Here is an 18,086-nt window from a genome sequence, read left to right as displayed (position 1 = left end):
CATCGTATCAACCTACTGGATGGATCCTTCAGCTTCAGCAACCATTTCAATGCTGCGTGATCTGTTATCACTTGAATCTTTTTCCTATAGAGATAATAGTTAAAGTAGATGATTTTGTAGATAAGGCTCAACGTCGAGTAGTCCTCTGTTGAGTTCATTGGTCTTGGTGCATAGGCCACCGGATGCTCCACGCCATGTTTCTCTTGAGAAAATACACAGCAAAGTGCATGGTTGGCCACATCACATGAGAGAGTGAATTCTGTAATGAAATTTGGAGGCACTAAGATTGAAGTTGATGTCAAAGTTTCCTTCAGTTTCTCAAAATCATGTTTACAATATTCTGACCAAACAAATTTTTAACCCTTCTTGAGCAGTTGCATCAATGGTCTGAGAACATCCACAAATCCCTTTATGAGTCTTCTATAAATGGATACTTTGCAAACCCAAGAAATCATTTCAGTTCCTTCACTGATTTAGGCACTGAAAATTCACATACAGCTTTAACCAATTTCGGGTATGTCTTAACCCCATCCTTCCCAGTTATGCGAGCAAGACATCCCATCTCTCCTAACACAAAATTAAACTTCATTGTAAGTTCTAGGGGACTGATGACCATAGATGTCAAGTCCCATAGTGCTCAGAGCCATTTGAACCATTTGAAACTTCATTGTACTGAACATTAAATTTGCAGCCCACAGTCTCATGAATAATTCCCTTAGCCGTTGTATGTGCTGTTCCATACTACTCACAAAGACACTTATATCATCAGAATACACCATGCATTGGCACGTTTTCAATCCTCATGAGAACTCCCTCCAGTGATCTCTGAAACATGGCAGGTGCATTCTTTAACCCAAAAGGCATCGTTGTGTATTGATAATGTCATAATAACCATTCAATGAAGAGAATGCTGCTTTTGGTCAGTTCTCTGGAGTGACTTCTAGCTGATGGTAGTCATGCCTAAGTCCATCGTTGAAAACTACTTGGACTGGCCTAAATAATCTATGGTTTCTGTAATGTTTGGCAAAGGGTAAGCATCCATTACAGTCATAGCATTCATATGGGCATGATAACAATTCCTGCCCCCCTTCTCCCCTGTCCAACCCCGCCCCCTTCCCCATACACCAATACTTTTGTCAATAATTCCATCCTTCAGCTGATAATTGATAAATTCCTCCAGAATTGGCTATAAGCACCTATAGACTCTGTACGGTTTGTGATGAACAAGTGATTCATTTCTCGTCTGTATTCTGTGCTGTGTAATATGCGTTGCTGGTAATGGCTCTCTTGGAAAAAACAAATCCCTAAATTCCAATAGTATCTCTTCCATCTGAGCCTTATCACATCCTCATAGGTGCTTCATCTTCGCTCGTAATGCAGTTTCAATGGTGTTAGGTGATTATCCATGGTGAACATCCCTTCTATCCCACTCTTCCTCCTCTAGGATACCCATGTTAGTGATTAACAATCCCTTTGTTAACCTTAAATCCTGGGCAACCTGACTGATCCAATACTTCATTTACTTACAATGGTTCCATCACTCACAACATTTCCTACCAGTAAGTTAGGCTTAACCCAAAGCAATTTATTGGTACTCTTAGGTACACAATTGTGTGAATTGAATCTTTGTGTGATTGCTCCTGGTTTAAATGGTTCATCATATGCAATAGACTTACCTCACGACATTGCCACATTGGCAGCGGTTTAACCCAGCTGAAACATTTTCACTTCAATCTCAACTATGCGCTACTAAAAATCAGTTTAGGCACAATGCTGATGCAAAGAATCCAATGCCAGAATGATGTCATTGCCATTCCTCATAATGGCACAGCCCCTACACATTGTAGTTCCACAGCTTAAGTTCCACCACATCACCACTGACAACAAACACATGTGCCCCTGTGTCCAACAATACCCTGCAGTTCTTCTTCCCTACTATCCCCTTGACCACATAGTCAACTTCAGCATTTAATCTTTCAGGGGATGATCATAGGTGGACCTCAGATTCCCTTTGGCATTTAACATCTGCTTGTTTTCTGGTTGCCAACCCCTGGAACTACCATTACCATTATGGCAACCTCTGCCCCTACTTGTACTGTCCCATGGCTGGTGACATTGCTTCCACACGTGCCCTGTCTTTCCACACCTATTGCATTGATAAAACACTGTCTGTCTAACTTGCAGTCCAGTTGACATGCCAATTTCCTCACACTCTAAGCTGTGCACAAATCAGTTGGAATCCCTGTTCGTAGTCTCCGTGACATTTCCGAAGGTAACCCTCTTAAACATGCATGAAGCATCCTCTGCTCAGCCTCTCGCGAAATTGCTTCATTCACCTTATCCTATTTGCAAATTCTTCTATTGATTCCACATTCTTCTTTGTTACCATGCCCAGCTGTTCCCTGAAATGTCTGGCACTGTTTTGCTTTGTGTACTTTGGACGAACCCTTTTCGAAATTCTTCAAATGTTCGTTGCCTTGAATGTGTCTGTATAATCTGCAAAAGCTTTTGCTTCTCCCATTAATCTTAGTTTTGCTATTCTCAAAAGTTCCTCATCATATTACCCTTCCATCTCAGCCAGATTCCTGAGAGCCTCCACAAATGTTTGCGCACCCTCATATAATTTTCCAGAGAAAGGAGCAGCAAAAGGTGGGGCTGACAAATCCATACTTCACTTAGGTGACTGTGACTCTACTAGACCACATACCTCTGTACTGTCTACTGTCAATTGTGCTAATATGCAAACTGCCCCTGGTTCTGATAAACCTTGCATTTCTGACTCTGCCACAACCTTGCCTTTCTCGGCACACGGTTCGAAGTACCAACAGTTATACACCAAGTAAAATACATTAACATTATTTTTACTTCTATTCCTCAGTCATTTTTATTTTCGGTATTGTCTAGCCATACCGACACGACACCCACATGTGAATCACACTACAGACACTGAGGTACTAGCCAGTCGTGATTTCCATTTCCTCCAAAGTGCAACAAATGTACTGGGAGCACTGCAGTTGAGTCTCTTTCTCATGGCCAAGACACTCTGACAACAACTATTAAATTTCTTGACCCACTGTACTGTAGAATGTAGGTCCAGACATTGTGCTGAAAAGGTATTGTCACTACTCTGAGCACCAGTGAAGAGGTCTGAGTCAGGGAGGTGCAGTCTGGAGTCAGGGAGGTGCAGGGGCATGCCATGTGGCACCAATCAGACAGGCAGCAATTCCAAATTACTTTATTGCGGCCCAGCATTCTGTGGCCTCCCCTCCACTGTGTGTGTGTGTGTGTGTGTGTGTGTGTGTGTGTGTGTGTGAGAGAGAGAGAGAGGGGGGGGGGGGGGCGCCCTATAGTGCCGCATCATGCAATGCTTCTACCAGTGGCATTTCCATGATCCTGCAGCTAGGATGACTGTGGCCACATGTGCAGCAGCAGGTCTTGCTTCCCTCATTTAAGTGCCTGGCAGAAGGTATGATTTTCTCATTTGTGTTTAAGTATCTGTTGATATACCATAAGCTCCAATACATATGACTTTACTTGTAGGCAGGCACATTGCTCATACTTAATACACCTCAGTAATATAATCTGACAATTAATTCTTCATGAATAATTACAGACTTTCAAAATATAGTCCTCATTAATTACAACACTTCCAAATACCTCTCTCATTAATTCATTCAAGATTTATGCATCGACAGAAGAAATGAAGTGATTGGTATTATCAAAATACGGATGAATTATTGCTATTTAATATAAACTATTTATAATTTTAATTGGTTAAGACATGTGCAGGAAAAAACGTAACTGCTCTGTTATCACTGTTATGTCTGTCAGCACTCCATTGTTCTATCAGGATAGATATGAATACTGGTGATAGAAAAAAATTATAATTTATGGAAGACAGACTAGTAAAAGATGAAGGATTGTTATATAGAAACATAAATATGAAATAACATAACAAACAACTAATACCTTGTAAGTATCTCTGAGTGAAGTCCACACAGTGTTTGAAGCCCCCCTCCTCCCTCGAGGTCAAACAGCATAGATCTGTAAAAACACTGTGGTGTCAAAAAGTCCATCCCAAGATATATTTCTGGACACACCAATTGACCCATGTACTTAACTTTGCTTAATATAGGCATGAGGGCATTGACATTCCACATGAAATATTTGTTCCCACCTTCATTCTCCTCAGATATTGAAAGTAGCTATTTGACACAACTTTAATTTCAGGCTTGATATTATAATTAAATCTCACATTGTCCTTTTTGTAAGTAATCCCTTCACTGGATGTTAATATTAAGTTATATGTCCTTAATTTTACCACATGTAATGTAAATTAACACTGAAAGTTAACACACAAGTAAAATCTACACAATAATTTTAAAACTATTAACAAAAATCTGTGAAATAGGTAATACATCGATTTACTTGCAACCTTGCAGTAAAATCAAATAATCTCTTGTAAATAGATTAGCTACAACATCTGGCAAAAGGTTGTGTTAATAGTTGACTCAATATTATGCCATACCTTTATTTCAGATAAATCACTACTACACTCCTCCAAAGTTAACAAAATTGAACATTTAGTTTTTGTAAATTTGAAATTTACTCATATCTGAAGTTAATTTTGAGTCAGTATTTAACTCAACAAAACCTGTAGTTAATGGATTTACAACTAAATCAGACCATAAAAATGCCAAAATGTAACTCCTTGTTACATTGATAATGGTTATACTAATTCAGACAAATTTCTACTTCTTTCTTTCTCTCTCTGGTAGGATTACTCAATATGTAAATTTAACATATCATTTTGTCGATGTATTTTCTCGCTAATGGTATCTAATTTATGTTTCACATCATCATACCTTTACCTGAGGGGAGCTCTTATGTCAGCTATTGCCTTACCTATCCTAGCAATTAGTTCATCACCTCGTGATTTTAATTCATAATCTTTAGATTTTATACTTGTGTTAATAGTATCTGGTCTAACCTTCAGCTCCTTTAACTTAGTATCTATTCACGTACTAAATTATTCTCTCCAACTTGTCAAAAAGTCCTTAAGAATGTTGCTCCATACTTCTGGTGAGAATAGAAAAACAGTGGAAACAATAATAAGCTTTCAGCTATTCTCCCTTACTAAAAATTGTCACATCATCAATATTAATTGCATTAAAAACATTCTTTCAAAAGCAAATACACTATTCATAAAACCCACACCATGACCAAACAAAATTAAATAACAATTAATTTGGCTTCAATAAACCTTAACAAACTCAGTTCAGTAGCTCGCTGCATCGTATGTTAATTGGACCGCATCACTGCAAGTCAGTGAGATCAACAACTTTTGCTAGAAGCTGCATAGTTGCTGAGAACTCAATGAATGTAGTAAACATCCTCAGCAGTCATTGATCGCCAGAAAAACAATCAATTATTGAGAAAATTATTTAATTGTATAGATAAAAAAATTTACTCACCAAGTGGTGGCAGAACACACACATAAAGACAGTTGTAATTGGCAAGCTTTTGGAGCCAGTGGCTCCATCTTCAGGCAGAATGGTTGAAGGGGAAGGAAGAGGGGTGAAGGAAAAGAACTGGACAGATCTAGGAAAATGGGTAGATTTCGGGAAAGTCATTTAGAACCACAGGTCAGGGGAGACTTACCATATGGGATGATAAGGAAAGATTGATTGTTGGGAACTGCATCGGACAAGATTTGAAAACCTGAGAGCTTAAAGGTGGAAGACAGGGTAATATGCAGACAGAGATTCTGCTTAAACATCACGTATGAGTTAATAAGAGTGAAAAGCTAAGTGTATGTATGTAACAGAGGTGGGAGGGGCGGTCAAAAATGGATGGGAAAGACAGTGAAAGATGCAGAACACTAAAACGGAGTGAAACAAAGAGTAGTTACACTGAAGAAATGCTGAGATGGAAGAAATTAATGTAAAATAAGGCCAGGTGGTGGTGAGAGCTCAGAACATGTTGTAGTGCTAGTTCCCACCTGCAGAGTTCTGAGAAACTGGTGTCTGGGGGAAGAATCCAGATGTGGTGAAACAGGTGCCGAGCTCACGAATGTCATGTTGCAGAGCATGCTGTGCAACAGGATATTGGGAGTTGCCAGTATACACACCCTGCCTATGCCCATTCGTCCTAATTGATAATTTGGTGGTAGTCATGCCAATGTAGAAGGTCGAACAGTATTTATGTAACAGCTGGTATATGACGTTTTGTTTCGCAGGTGGCTCTCCCTTTTATAGTATATGTTTTGCCAGTTACAGGGCTTTTGTAGTTATTGGTAGGAGAGTGCATAGGGCAAGTCTTGTAGTGGGCTCACAGGGGTAGGAGCCATAGGGCAGGGAGATGGGTGCAGAATGAGCGTAGGGTCTGATAAGAATATTGCAGAGGTTGGGAGCATGACGGAAAGCTATTCTAGGTGTGGTGGGCAAAATTTCAGACAGAATGGATCTCATATTAGGTCATGATTTTAGGAAGTCATGGCTGTATCAAAGTAGCCGATTAACACATTCCAGACTGGGGTAATTCTGAGTCACCAATGGTGTGCTCCAAAGTTGTTTTTTGGATGGATGAGCAGTACCAGGCTTGAATGAGATGGCCCGGGAAATGTCCTTTTTAACTAGATAGTTGGCCTTCAGTGAGGATAAGATCAACATCAAGGAAAGTGGCATGGGATTCGGAATATGACCATGTGAAATTTAATTGAGAGAAGGTATACCAACAACTCCCATGTACATGGTCTGTCTGCTGCAGAACATTTCGTCAGTCAGTACCCACTGATTCCAAATCTATGACATCCTTCATATTCACCTTAATCAACTATATACTTACTAACAACTACTTCACCTTTTTTAGGGGCAGACATACAAACAGATAAGGGGTATGGCCATGAGAACCAGGATGGCTCCTTCCTATGCCAATTTTTTCATGGGTCACTTGCAGGCGGCTTTCCTGGGATCTGTAAGTCTTCAGCCCCTGGTTTGGTTTAAATACACTGATGACATTTTTCCATATGGACTCATGGTGAGGATCACCTGATAAAATTCCTGTAATCTCTGAATACCTTCTCCCATTTAAATCTCAGATGGTCCTATTTGAATCCCATGCCACTTTCCTTGATGTTGATCTCATCCTCGCCGAAGGCAGTTACACATTTCCGTCCACATTAAACCTACCAACAAGCAATAGTACTTACATTTTGACAGTTGCCATACTTTCCATGTCAAAAGTTCCCTCCCATACAGTCTTGGCATCCGAGGCAAATGTATTTGTTCAGATGCAGACTCTTTACAGCAACATACCACAATTATCACCTCAGCCTTTACTGCACGTAATTACCCCACCAGCCTAGTTAAAAAGTAGATTTTCCGGGCCATCACATCCAATCCTGGTACTGCTGATCCATCCAAAAAGCAAGTTTGGAGCACACCATTGGGGACTCAGTGTTATCCTGGTCTGGAATGTGTTAATCAGCTACGTCGCCAGGGCCATGACTTCCTAAAAATCATGACCTGAAATGAGATCCATTCTGTCTGAAATTTTGCCCACCACACATAGAATAGCTTTTCATCCCCCCCCCCCCCCCCCCAAATCTCCGCAATATTCTTGTTAAACCCCATGCTCCTTCTACGCCCATCTCAGTACCCTATGGCTCCTACCCTGTGACCGTCCACACTGCAAGACTTGCCCTATGCACCCTCCTACCAATACCTAAAACAGCCCTGTAACTGACAAAACATATATTATCAAAGGGAGAGCCACCTGCTAAACAACATGTCCTACACCAGCTGTTATGTAAACATTGTTTGGCCTTCTGCATCAGCATAACTACTGTCAAATTATCAATTAGGGTGAATGATTATAGGCAGAAGGTGTATACTGGCAACGCACAATTAGCATTCATCATCAAACTATTTCTTCTTAAACTCTTTTACCTGTAGTGCTTTTAATTACATGTGTATTTGATCGTAATATTCAGCTGTTGAGTCTGTGTCAATGATTCCAGTAAATCTCCAATTAAATATCACAAATCTTCCTCAGCAATTCCCTTTTTTTGGTATTATTATTATTTTATTCACCAATTTAAATCACTTCCAGCTGTATTTGTTGTGGGTCTTTGCACTGCGGTGCCAGAATGCAGTGTTTTGTTGTAATGGAGTGTTACTGAGAACTTCCAAGTGTTACAATATAATTTTAATGTAATAACTTTTTGCAGGTGGGATGTGGTAATGTTCCTAATGTTCATGCATAGCTGTTGCAGAAGTTTGGCTTTTCTCTTGGACAGTGATTGCTTATTCTGACTTAACCTCACCTTTATGCTTGATCATTGATAAAGTTGCTTGAAGCCAAGAATTCAGCACTATATCCAATTGCAAAAATAAATATGTGACATATATTCTTGCTCTCAGACAATAACTCTTCATACTACGAGGGCAGTTCAATAAGTAATGCAACACTTTTTTTTTTCTGAAACAGGGGTTGTTTTATTGAGCATTGAAATACACCAGGTTATTCCCCAATCTTTTAGCTACACAACACTATTTTTCAACGTAATCTCCATTGAATGCTACGGCCTTACGCCACCTTGAAATGAGGGCCTGTATGCCTGCACGGTACCATTCCACTGGTCGATGTCGGAGCCAACGTCGTACTGCATCAATAACTTCTTCATCATCCGCGTAGAGCCTCCCACGGATTGCCTCCTTCATTGGGCCAAACATATGGAAATCCGACGGTGCGAGATCGGGGCTGTAGGGTGCATGAGGAAGAACAGTCCACTGAAGTTTTGTGAGCTCCTCTCGGGTGCGAAGACTTGTGTGAGGTCTTGTGTTGTCATGAAGAAGGAGAAGTTCGTTCAGATTTGTGTGCCTACGAACACGCTGAAGTCGTTTCTTCAATTTCTGAAGAGTAGCACAATACACTTCAGAGTTGATCGTTTGACCATGGGGAAGGACATCGAACAGAATAACCCCTTCAGCGTCCCAGAAGACTGTAACCATGACTTTACCGGCTGAGGGTATGGCTTTAAACTTTTTCTTGGTAGGGGAGTGGGTGTGGCGCCACTCCATTGATTGCCGTTTTCTTTCAGGTTCAAAGTGATGAACCCATGTTTCATCGCCTGTAACAATCTTTGACAAGAAATTGTCACCCTCAGCCACATGACGAGCAAGCAATTCCGCACAGATGGTTCTCCTTTGCTCTTTATGGTGTTTGGTTAGACAACGAGGGACCCAGCGGGAACAAACCTTTAAATATCCCAACTGGTGAACAATTGTGACAGCACTACCAACAGAGATGTCAAGTTGAGCACTGAGTTGTTTGATGGTGATCCGTCGATCATCTCGAACGAGTGTGTTCGCACGCTCCGCCATTGCAGGAGTCACAGCTGTGCACGGCCGGCCCGCACGCGGGAGATCAGACAGTCTTGCTTGACCTTGCGGCGATGATGACACACGCTTTGCCCAACGACTCACCGTGCTTTTGTCCACTGCCAGATCACCGTAGACATTCTGCAAGCGCCTATGAATATCTGAGATGCCCTGGTTTTCCGCCAAAAGAAACTCGATCACTGCCCGTTGTTTGCAACGCACATCCGTTACAGACGCCATTTTAACAGCTCCGTACAGCGCTGCCACCTGTTGGAAGTCAATGAAACTATACGAGACGAAGCGGGAATGTTTGAAAATATTCCACAAGAAATTTCCGGTTTTTTCAACCAAAATTGGCCGAGAAAAAAAATGTGTTGCATTACTTATTGAACTGCCCTCGTAACATTTCTGCGGAAGGAATGTTACAGTTATCACTTAATCTCAGAGTATATATCAAATTGATAGCTTAGAATATACCAACAGATTGGACAGATAAGTTCTTGTCTTAAGTTTCTGGTGACATTTGTAGCATGATATGGTACTCTCTTTTCTCGATGGTGCACCACTGATTCTCCAATCCAGAATACCGAAGTGCAGAATAACTCAGTGTCCAGCAGGTACTGCAACTGATGGTAATACTGCAATTAGCGTCGGACCTTAAATCAGTGCAACACCCTTCTGTTCAGTTTAAATGTACAAACAATAACAAAACCTACAAAAAGTTTTGGCTTTAGACTGTTTAAGTAATAAATTTTTTTGTAAGTCTCGCGATCATCATTCATTGGTTAGGTAGACATTGGGTAACACATCATTTTACGGAAGTAATATGTTACACCACTGCATGTACAGCAAATATCTTTGTTTTCACAGTTAAATGTGAACTGTATTGCTTATGTTCCCTCACTTAATACATAGGCTACCTGATAATCACCTGAAGATTGAAACCTTTAGTAAATCAAGAAGAATTTATTAGCAGTTGGTATTACAGTTTCGTCCTCCTAGTTTGCCCATCACATTCTCTTATAGTTTATTGTCTTTACCCACCCTAGTGTTCAAATTATTGAGTAATAAAAATTTATCTTGCAAGAACATCTCTGTGCGGATAGTGTTAAGCTTGTTAAATTTACAGTTCTTAGACTGGTCATCACCACCACCACCACCACCACCACCACCATTTAAGGTGACATACATGACCCGTTGAATGTTGTGTAACTGTTCCCAGAGAAAGATTCACAAAGCACTATAAACCATTCACTTACAACTGAAGCATGACAGTGCTTTTTCTCCAAGCTACTAGCTGTAAGGATCCTGATGTGAACGACAGTGTAATGTATCAAATCATACTCTTATGGAAGTCTCTAGATTTCCAGGAACTTCGCAAAGCCATTAACTTCCATTACTCTTCACCAGTGCCAGTGGTCAGGATGGTCAACAGGTTTGTAGTTGTCTTTACTTCATCTTATAACCTGTTTTCCTCCAGTGTGGGTCCATAGATTATATGAACTTACTGAAAAAATCAAAATATTTCTTTGATTGGATTTTGCTTATTTGAAAGAAAATATTTTATTCAGTTTCAGGCAAACCATCAGCTAATTTCAAAATTGACCAATAATGGAGCTGAAACAGGATAAAAATATCATCATTCTGACAACCAACATTATATGCAGGAAACATCGCATCTTTCAGTAACCTAGTTTTTCAGCATCATTGTTGATATGTCCCAACTCATGGATTGCAAGTGCTGGTCTCTTTCTGTTGTTTCCATCCATGAATTCTAATGATGTTCTTACATTCCACATTCCAATTTTTTAAAAATTGTACATAAAAGGGACCATCACTATATGGGTATGGCGGCATCTTCCATAAGAAGACCTACCCAGGAAAAAAAGAAAGAAAAAAAAACCAGATCTTTGAGTAGTTGCAAGATCTCAAGGAGGCAACTGTTACACACCTACTGTGACTATGTAGATCTGGACTAAAGACTTACAGTTTCATGCAGAACCTGCCTCTGTCACTCTCATTCCTTTGCCGTTAGACTTTGAAGGAAAAAGAAACATCAGTCAAAAATGCCATTGGTTTGGCTTTAAGGTGAGCGTAAGCTTCTAAGAAATGACGCACACACTGTTAGTTGGAAGCCATTTACCATATCTCGCATTACATGAAACAGAAAATGACACCCTACAAAGCTTCATTGGACTACAATCCAAATTTTGTGGTTTCCTAAATTACTTGAAGAAAATGCCAGGGTGGATCCTCTGAAGCAAATTTCCTTCTCTATCCTTTGCCAATTTGAGCTTGTGTACCATCTCCAATGATGTCATAATTGACGGAATGATTCACGTGTTCACCTGTTGGAACACACTGTCTTGGATTGAGGCCCCCCACTCAAACAACTCAGGTGCGCTAACATTCAGCATCTGATTACTTCAGAGTGAAATCCTGCACAAGATTATTGGGGTTGCTTGTAAATATGTTGGTGATGCTTGTAATGCACATAACTTGGTTCAAATGGCTCTGAGCACTATGGGACTTAACTTCTGAGGTCATAAGTCACCTAGAACTTAGAACTACTTAAACCTAACTAACCTAAGGACATCACACACATCCATGCCCGAGGCAGGATTCGAACCTGCGATTGTAGCGGTCGCACGGTTCCAGACTGTAGCACCTAGAACCGCTCGGCCACCCAGGCCGGCTGCACATAACTGTCACTGAAAACACTACTTATGTTGCCCTTCATTATGCATAATACAGAAAACTGTGTGATATTGTGGACCTGTTTGAAATCTGTTGTACATTAATTATGTGGTTTTACCTATTACTGCAGGCAAGAGGGCTTGAGAAGAAGGATGCAAGTGCCCAGTTTCATTTACTCTGTCTTCGCTGTTTGGGTTTGATACTTTCAAAAGTACGGAGTGATGCTGTATTTTCACAAGGCAGAATAAATGATGTTATTCGTGTTGTGAATTTGTTGAAAAGTCAAAAAATGTCTGCTGGTGAAGAGGTAAGTCCTCATTTTTTTTAAATAACTGTAAAATATTTTATATGAAGAGAATAATCATTAACTTAGAAAACAATGTTGAAGGAAACCCACAAATACCTGTGCTGTTTCCAATTACAGTGCCTAATATGAAAGTAATAAAACTTTAAAACCGCCCCGTTTGGTTGTTTGTTTGTTTGAACTGACTAACCTCTAACACTACCAAACATATTTCGTGATTTTTCCATAGTTAATATGAGCATAGCTTGGAGCAACACAAAGGCTTTATTTCATCAAAATCAGAACACGGAAAAAAGAAATATCGTAATTTGAAGTTTTCTAAATGTGAAAGTGTGTTGTCTTCTCACGACTAAACCACGGAACCAATTTTGATACAACTGGTATGCAGATAACTTGAATCCTGAGGAAGATATTAGGGTGGCTACTTTAGAGAGTAAAGTTGACATCCAAAAGTGTGAAGTATGGGATGAAACACATTTTTTGCACCAGTGAATACAAACCATGTTAAAATATTAAATTTGTTGAATAATGTTCATGTCATATAATATATAGCTACTTCAGTACCACGATACATAGATGCGCACTCCTGCCCCACCTGTCTGCATGCACTGCTCAGCAGGAGTACCCCATAACAATGAGACCATAGATGATGTGCCGATATTTCTTTGTTATGGATTAAAGCAATTAGTACCATCAGTTAGAGGTGTTTCTGGAGGATTGGCCAAGGCAGTGTTCATAGTTCTCTGTGGAATACTGAAGGATGCCGTTTGGATTAGAGTGCACCACTAACACTTCAGCAGTTGTTGAACGGGACACTGAGGGGTTTAAACCATCAGCAGTGCTTGGTGTGTCTCAGTGATATAATTGTGTTCTTTCCAGGGATGAGGAGGAACATATGCAATGTTTGAGAGAGGTCTTAAAAAGGTTACCGACAGCATAGCTGATGTTGAGTATGGAGAAGTTTCATTTTGCCTTTGAGGAAATGGGTTACTTTGGGCAGTTACTTAGTAATGTAGGGGTAAAGACCCAACTGGTACACAATTTTCCAATTCCTAAGTCAAAAAAAGAGCTACAGTTATTTTTAGGATCTTAAATTATTATTGGAAATTTCTCAAGGTGTTCATGGATGTGGCACAACCATTCATGCAACTGTTAAGTTTGAATGAACAGAGGAACGTCAAGCTACATTCAAAGGATTGAATAATTTCAAGCCCAGTTTTGATTTTCCCTACTGATCCAAAGGAATCTGTGCTGTCTATGGTGCATTTAGTCAGGCATTAAGATGTGTTTTGAATCAGGAGGTGAATGTTGAAGAACATCCTGTGGCTTACTCTTCATGACAATCCAGTAAGACGGAAAAGAACTATTCTACACAGGGAAGGAAATGCTCTGCTTGATATACAGAATTACATATTTTTGGTGCTATTTGTATGGGTAAAAATTTTAGGTAATAACTAATATGTGGCTCTAAAATGGTTACTGGGGTTTAAGGACCCTTCTAGCAGCCTGACAAGGTGAGAGTTAAGACTCTGCAAGTTTGATTATGAAGTGCTGCACATGCTAGGAAAGAAGCTCAGAAACATGGTTGGTTTGAGCAGGAAGATAGTGGTGGTACAGGCACTGGAACACAGGCTTGCTGAGTGGCAAGCAGTGCAAACTTCTGACGCTGACTGCAAGCTATATGTGACACAGTTGCAGTTCAGAATGTCAGATAGTCAACTAGCTTGGGGCTATGCATTGTAGTGCCGGCTAAGCACAAGTTGGAACTATTGAAGGAAATATATGAACGCATGCTATCTGGGTACGTAGTAGGGTGATGAACCAGTGAGTAGTGAAGAGGTACTAGTGGAAGTAGAGGAAGGAAGACTTAGACTGTTATGTGAGGAGTTGGGTACAGTGTGCACAACAAGTGGTCATGAACCATAGATGAGTACTGTTGTAAGGGTTGTCAGAAGCAACAAAACCATTTGAAATGATAATGTTTTCGGTTTATTTAACTGGACTCCAGTGGGAAACCATTTTGTTTTAAAGTTTATTGCTCTCTTCTCTCAATGTGTTGAAATGGTCATCACCCTAAATCAGCAAGTATGTAATTACAGCAGTGCAAGCCATGGTTAACAATTGCTTGCTCAAATTTGGTCTGCCTGAAACTGGTCACAGACCAGGAGACACATTTCCAGTCACATTTTATGAAACAACTGTGTCATGTGCTTCGGGTTCAAAAATTAAGAACTGGTCTGCTGCACTCACAGTCTAATGGTAGAATGGAACGAGTGCACTGTACTATTGGTAGGATGTTGAGTTACTATTTGAACATTATGACTGGGATACGAGTTCACATGAGTACTAGGCAATCCCTGTATGTCAGGTAGAGGCCATCGCCATTTGATATGGTTGGAGCAAAAATCGGCAAGGACAAAGTTCCAGTTCGTAATTTCACCAAAATATTAAGAGAGGTTTAGGGGCATCTGCAGAAAGCAAAGGCCCTGGAACAGCAAGAGGCAGCAATGAAATTCATGGGGAATGTACCATGTTATAAGGTAGGGCAATGGGTGATGTTGTCAAGCCCATATACTTCAGTCACGAAATACCAGGGTCCGTACCAGATGATAGAGACTACATCACCAGTCAGTGTCAAGCTCCGCTTACCAGTAAGAATGACAATAGTGCATGTTGGGCACCTACAACCATTCCAAGGTTCTCTGTATTCATTTCTACAGATATCAGAACCCAACCCAGAAAAGAAGGTGAGAATAAATAAATGGAAGAGTGAGCAAGAGGAGGTTGTGTAGGCACTGAAGTGAAGGACCTGAGGAGGGATGTTGAGCGTAATATTTTCGTGTGTGGTAACATAAGTAGGTGACTTTTGGGTGTTACGTGCAGTTATTGGAAGGTAATAAAATACTTACACTACAATAATGAGCTTTTATAGGGAGTAAGCTTTGTGTATCATGGTATGTGTAAGAAATATGGCCAGTGACAGCAGATCTGTTTGAAGGGGAGAAGAAAACTGACAGCAGCCCCCTTTCTCAAGTTTCTGTACACTGGCAATAAGGATGAATGAGATTCTAGTCATGGCAGCGCTTCACCTCTTAACCAACGGGAAAGTGGGGGCACTGCAGGATCAGCACCCAGAGAGCGGAGTGTTTTTCGTAAGACGCTAAGATTTAAACAGTCATAAATACAAATAAGTTTCTACTTACACTCTGAGATGGTTCTTAAAGACACTTGAAATACAGTCACTAACTAAACAATTTCTGTCTAATGAAGAGAAGACAGATTGCTGGTAGAAGATAACATGAAAAGATGGACAGATAAGTTGGAGAAAACATGCAGCATGGAAGAATAACAGTTTCAGAAGTAATGTTGCATCAGCTTTTAAGACAAGCAAGTCAGTATCCTTGACTTGATCTCGAATCTCATTTTCAATACTTTGTTGTTTGTTTTGTTGTTTTTATTGAATATTGATCGTAACTCAAAAAATATTCTGTTTTCCAAGTCCGAAATTGTTCAGTAGTGTCTTTCAATAAAAGTTCATTGTTAGTCTCCATCTTTTCACCAATTTGTGTAGAAAATGATCTCAGAATTTTGACTAAGTCTTCAGTTTTTACTTCTTTTGATTTCTCTTCAGTTTGATTCACATGTCTTCAGTCACCCTGTTCACCAGTTTTTATCATGTTCATTGATTTCAATAACCAGCTGCCCAAACATCACGAATTCTACTATTTTATTGTATTTATCTCATCTTCTTTTCTAGAATTCAGCTTGCAGATATTCAGTTGGTCTATGTTCTTTTTTTCCTCATGTGACATAGCATGGTGGGTTCTTCCCATCTGTTACGGTTTTCTACTACCGTAAATAACCATACTCTTTTCTTTGCCAAATCTTTATCTTATTTTCAATACATTTCCCTATTGGCATGTGAGACGCACATGAAAATCTCAAGATCTTATTTGGACTTAATTCCACTTGAACTTGTTCAGATTGTGATTTTACTTTCTCAATTTGCACTGGCATAGTGAACTCTTATTAAGGCACTCATAATTAGAAAATGCAATTAATTGATGTTGGTACTACAGTTTTCAACATGCAAAACCCTATGAGCTAATCAGTATACTTCAGAAAGGTTATCCATATCGACAGAAAGTCTCTCCTCTAAAATACTTTGAATTATCTCAAAATAACTGATTGAAGAGATAATTAACATTCAAGTTCATAAGCAGCCCCATGTTCCATCGTAAAAATTTCGTCATAACCATTGTTAGATTCTGACTTCTGCCAATTTACATTTGTTACTTTAATTCTTCAATACAAAATGACATATAGCACTAATTAACTCACTAATGAACAATTTCATGTAATTTACTATTGTGGTCTTCAGTCTGAAGTCTGTTTTGATGCAGCTCTCCAAGCTACTCCATCCTATGCCAGCTTCTTCATCCTCATATAGCTACTGCGACGTATGGCCTGAATCTGCTTGCTGCATTCATCTCTTGGTCTTCTTGTATGGTTTTTACCCCTCACACTTTCTTCCAGTACTAAATAGGTGATCCCTTGATCTCTCAGAATGTGTCCTATCGAGCGATCCCTTCTTCTAGTCAGGTTGTACCACAAATTTTTTGTCCCCCCAGTTCTATTCAGTATCTCCTCATTAGTTACGTGATTTATCCATCTAATCTTCAGCATTCTTATGTACTACCGCATTTCAAACGCTGCTATTCTCCTCTTGTCTAAACTGTTTATCATAATTTTTTATTTCCACACATTCCTACACTCCATACAAATATTTCCAAACACTAAAATCTGTATTTGATATTGACAAAATTCCTTTTTACAGAAATGCTTTTCTTACTATTGCCAGTCTAAATTTTAAGTTTACTATGTCGGCAGTCTTCAGTTACTCTGCTGTCCAAATAACAAAACTCATCTACTACTTTAAGTGTCTCATTTCCAAATCTAACCTCCTCAGTGTCACCTGATTTAGTTTGACTGCATTCCATCATCCTTGTTTTGCTTTTGTTCTTGTTTATCTTGTATACTCCTTTCTAGACACTGCCCATTCCATACAATTGCTCTTCCAAGTCTTTTCTGTACTGTCTCTGACAGAATTAAGATATCATTGGTAAATCTCAAAATTTTTATTTCTTCTTCCTGAACTTTAATTTCTATACCAATTTTTTCGTTTTTTCCTTTTATTGCTTATTCAGTGTACATATGGAATAATTTCAGGGATAGCTTATAACCCTGTCTCACTCCCTTCTCAACTACTGATTCCCTTTCGTGCCCTTCGACTGTTATAATTGCCATCTGGTTTCTTTGCAAATTGTAAATAGCCTTTCGCTCCTGTATTTTATCCTCCCCACCTTTAGAATTTGAAAGAGAGTATTCCAGTCAACATTACCAAAAGCTTTCTCTAAGTCTACAAATGCTACAATAGTAGGTTTGCCTTTCCTGATGATACAAGTATAGTAATAACATCCAAAAACCAAGAACTAAGTGATGTAATTGTAAATGATGTTTTTCACAAAATTATTAAGTGGTTCTCAGCAAACGGACTCTCTTTAAACTTAGATAAAACACAGTATGTAAAGTTCCGTACAGTAAATGGCACAACTCCAGTAATAAATGTAGACTTTGAACAGAAGTCTGTAGCTAAGGTAGAATTTTCAAAATCTTTAGGTGTGTCCATTGATGAGCAGACA

At 39.5% G+C, this 18,086-nt stretch overlaps 1 protein-coding gene across 1 annotated transcript in view; it reads left to right on the top strand.

Moving 5' to 3' along the window:
- The window catches only part of LOC124594309 (nipped-B-like protein A), a 480,509-nt gene that overhangs the window by 128,754 nt on the left and 333,669 nt on the right, over positions 1-18,086 (top strand). The window contains exon 7 of the mRNA XM_047132672.1: positions 12,211-12,387. Within this exon, the coding sequence (XP_046988628.1) occupies positions 12,211-12,387 (177 nt within the window). The remainder of the gene's footprint in view (positions 1-12,210; positions 12,388-18,086) is intronic.

The sequence above is a fragment of the Schistocerca americana genome, chromosome 2 (assembly GCF_021461395.2).
Source record: "Schistocerca americana isolate TAMUIC-IGC-003095 chromosome 2, iqSchAmer2.1, whole genome shotgun sequence".
Lineage (NCBI taxonomy): Eukaryota > Metazoa > Arthropoda > Insecta > Orthoptera > Acrididae > Schistocerca > Schistocerca americana.
The sequence above is the reverse complement of the archived record's forward strand: the minus strand, read 5'-3'. Positions and strand labels throughout refer to the sequence as shown.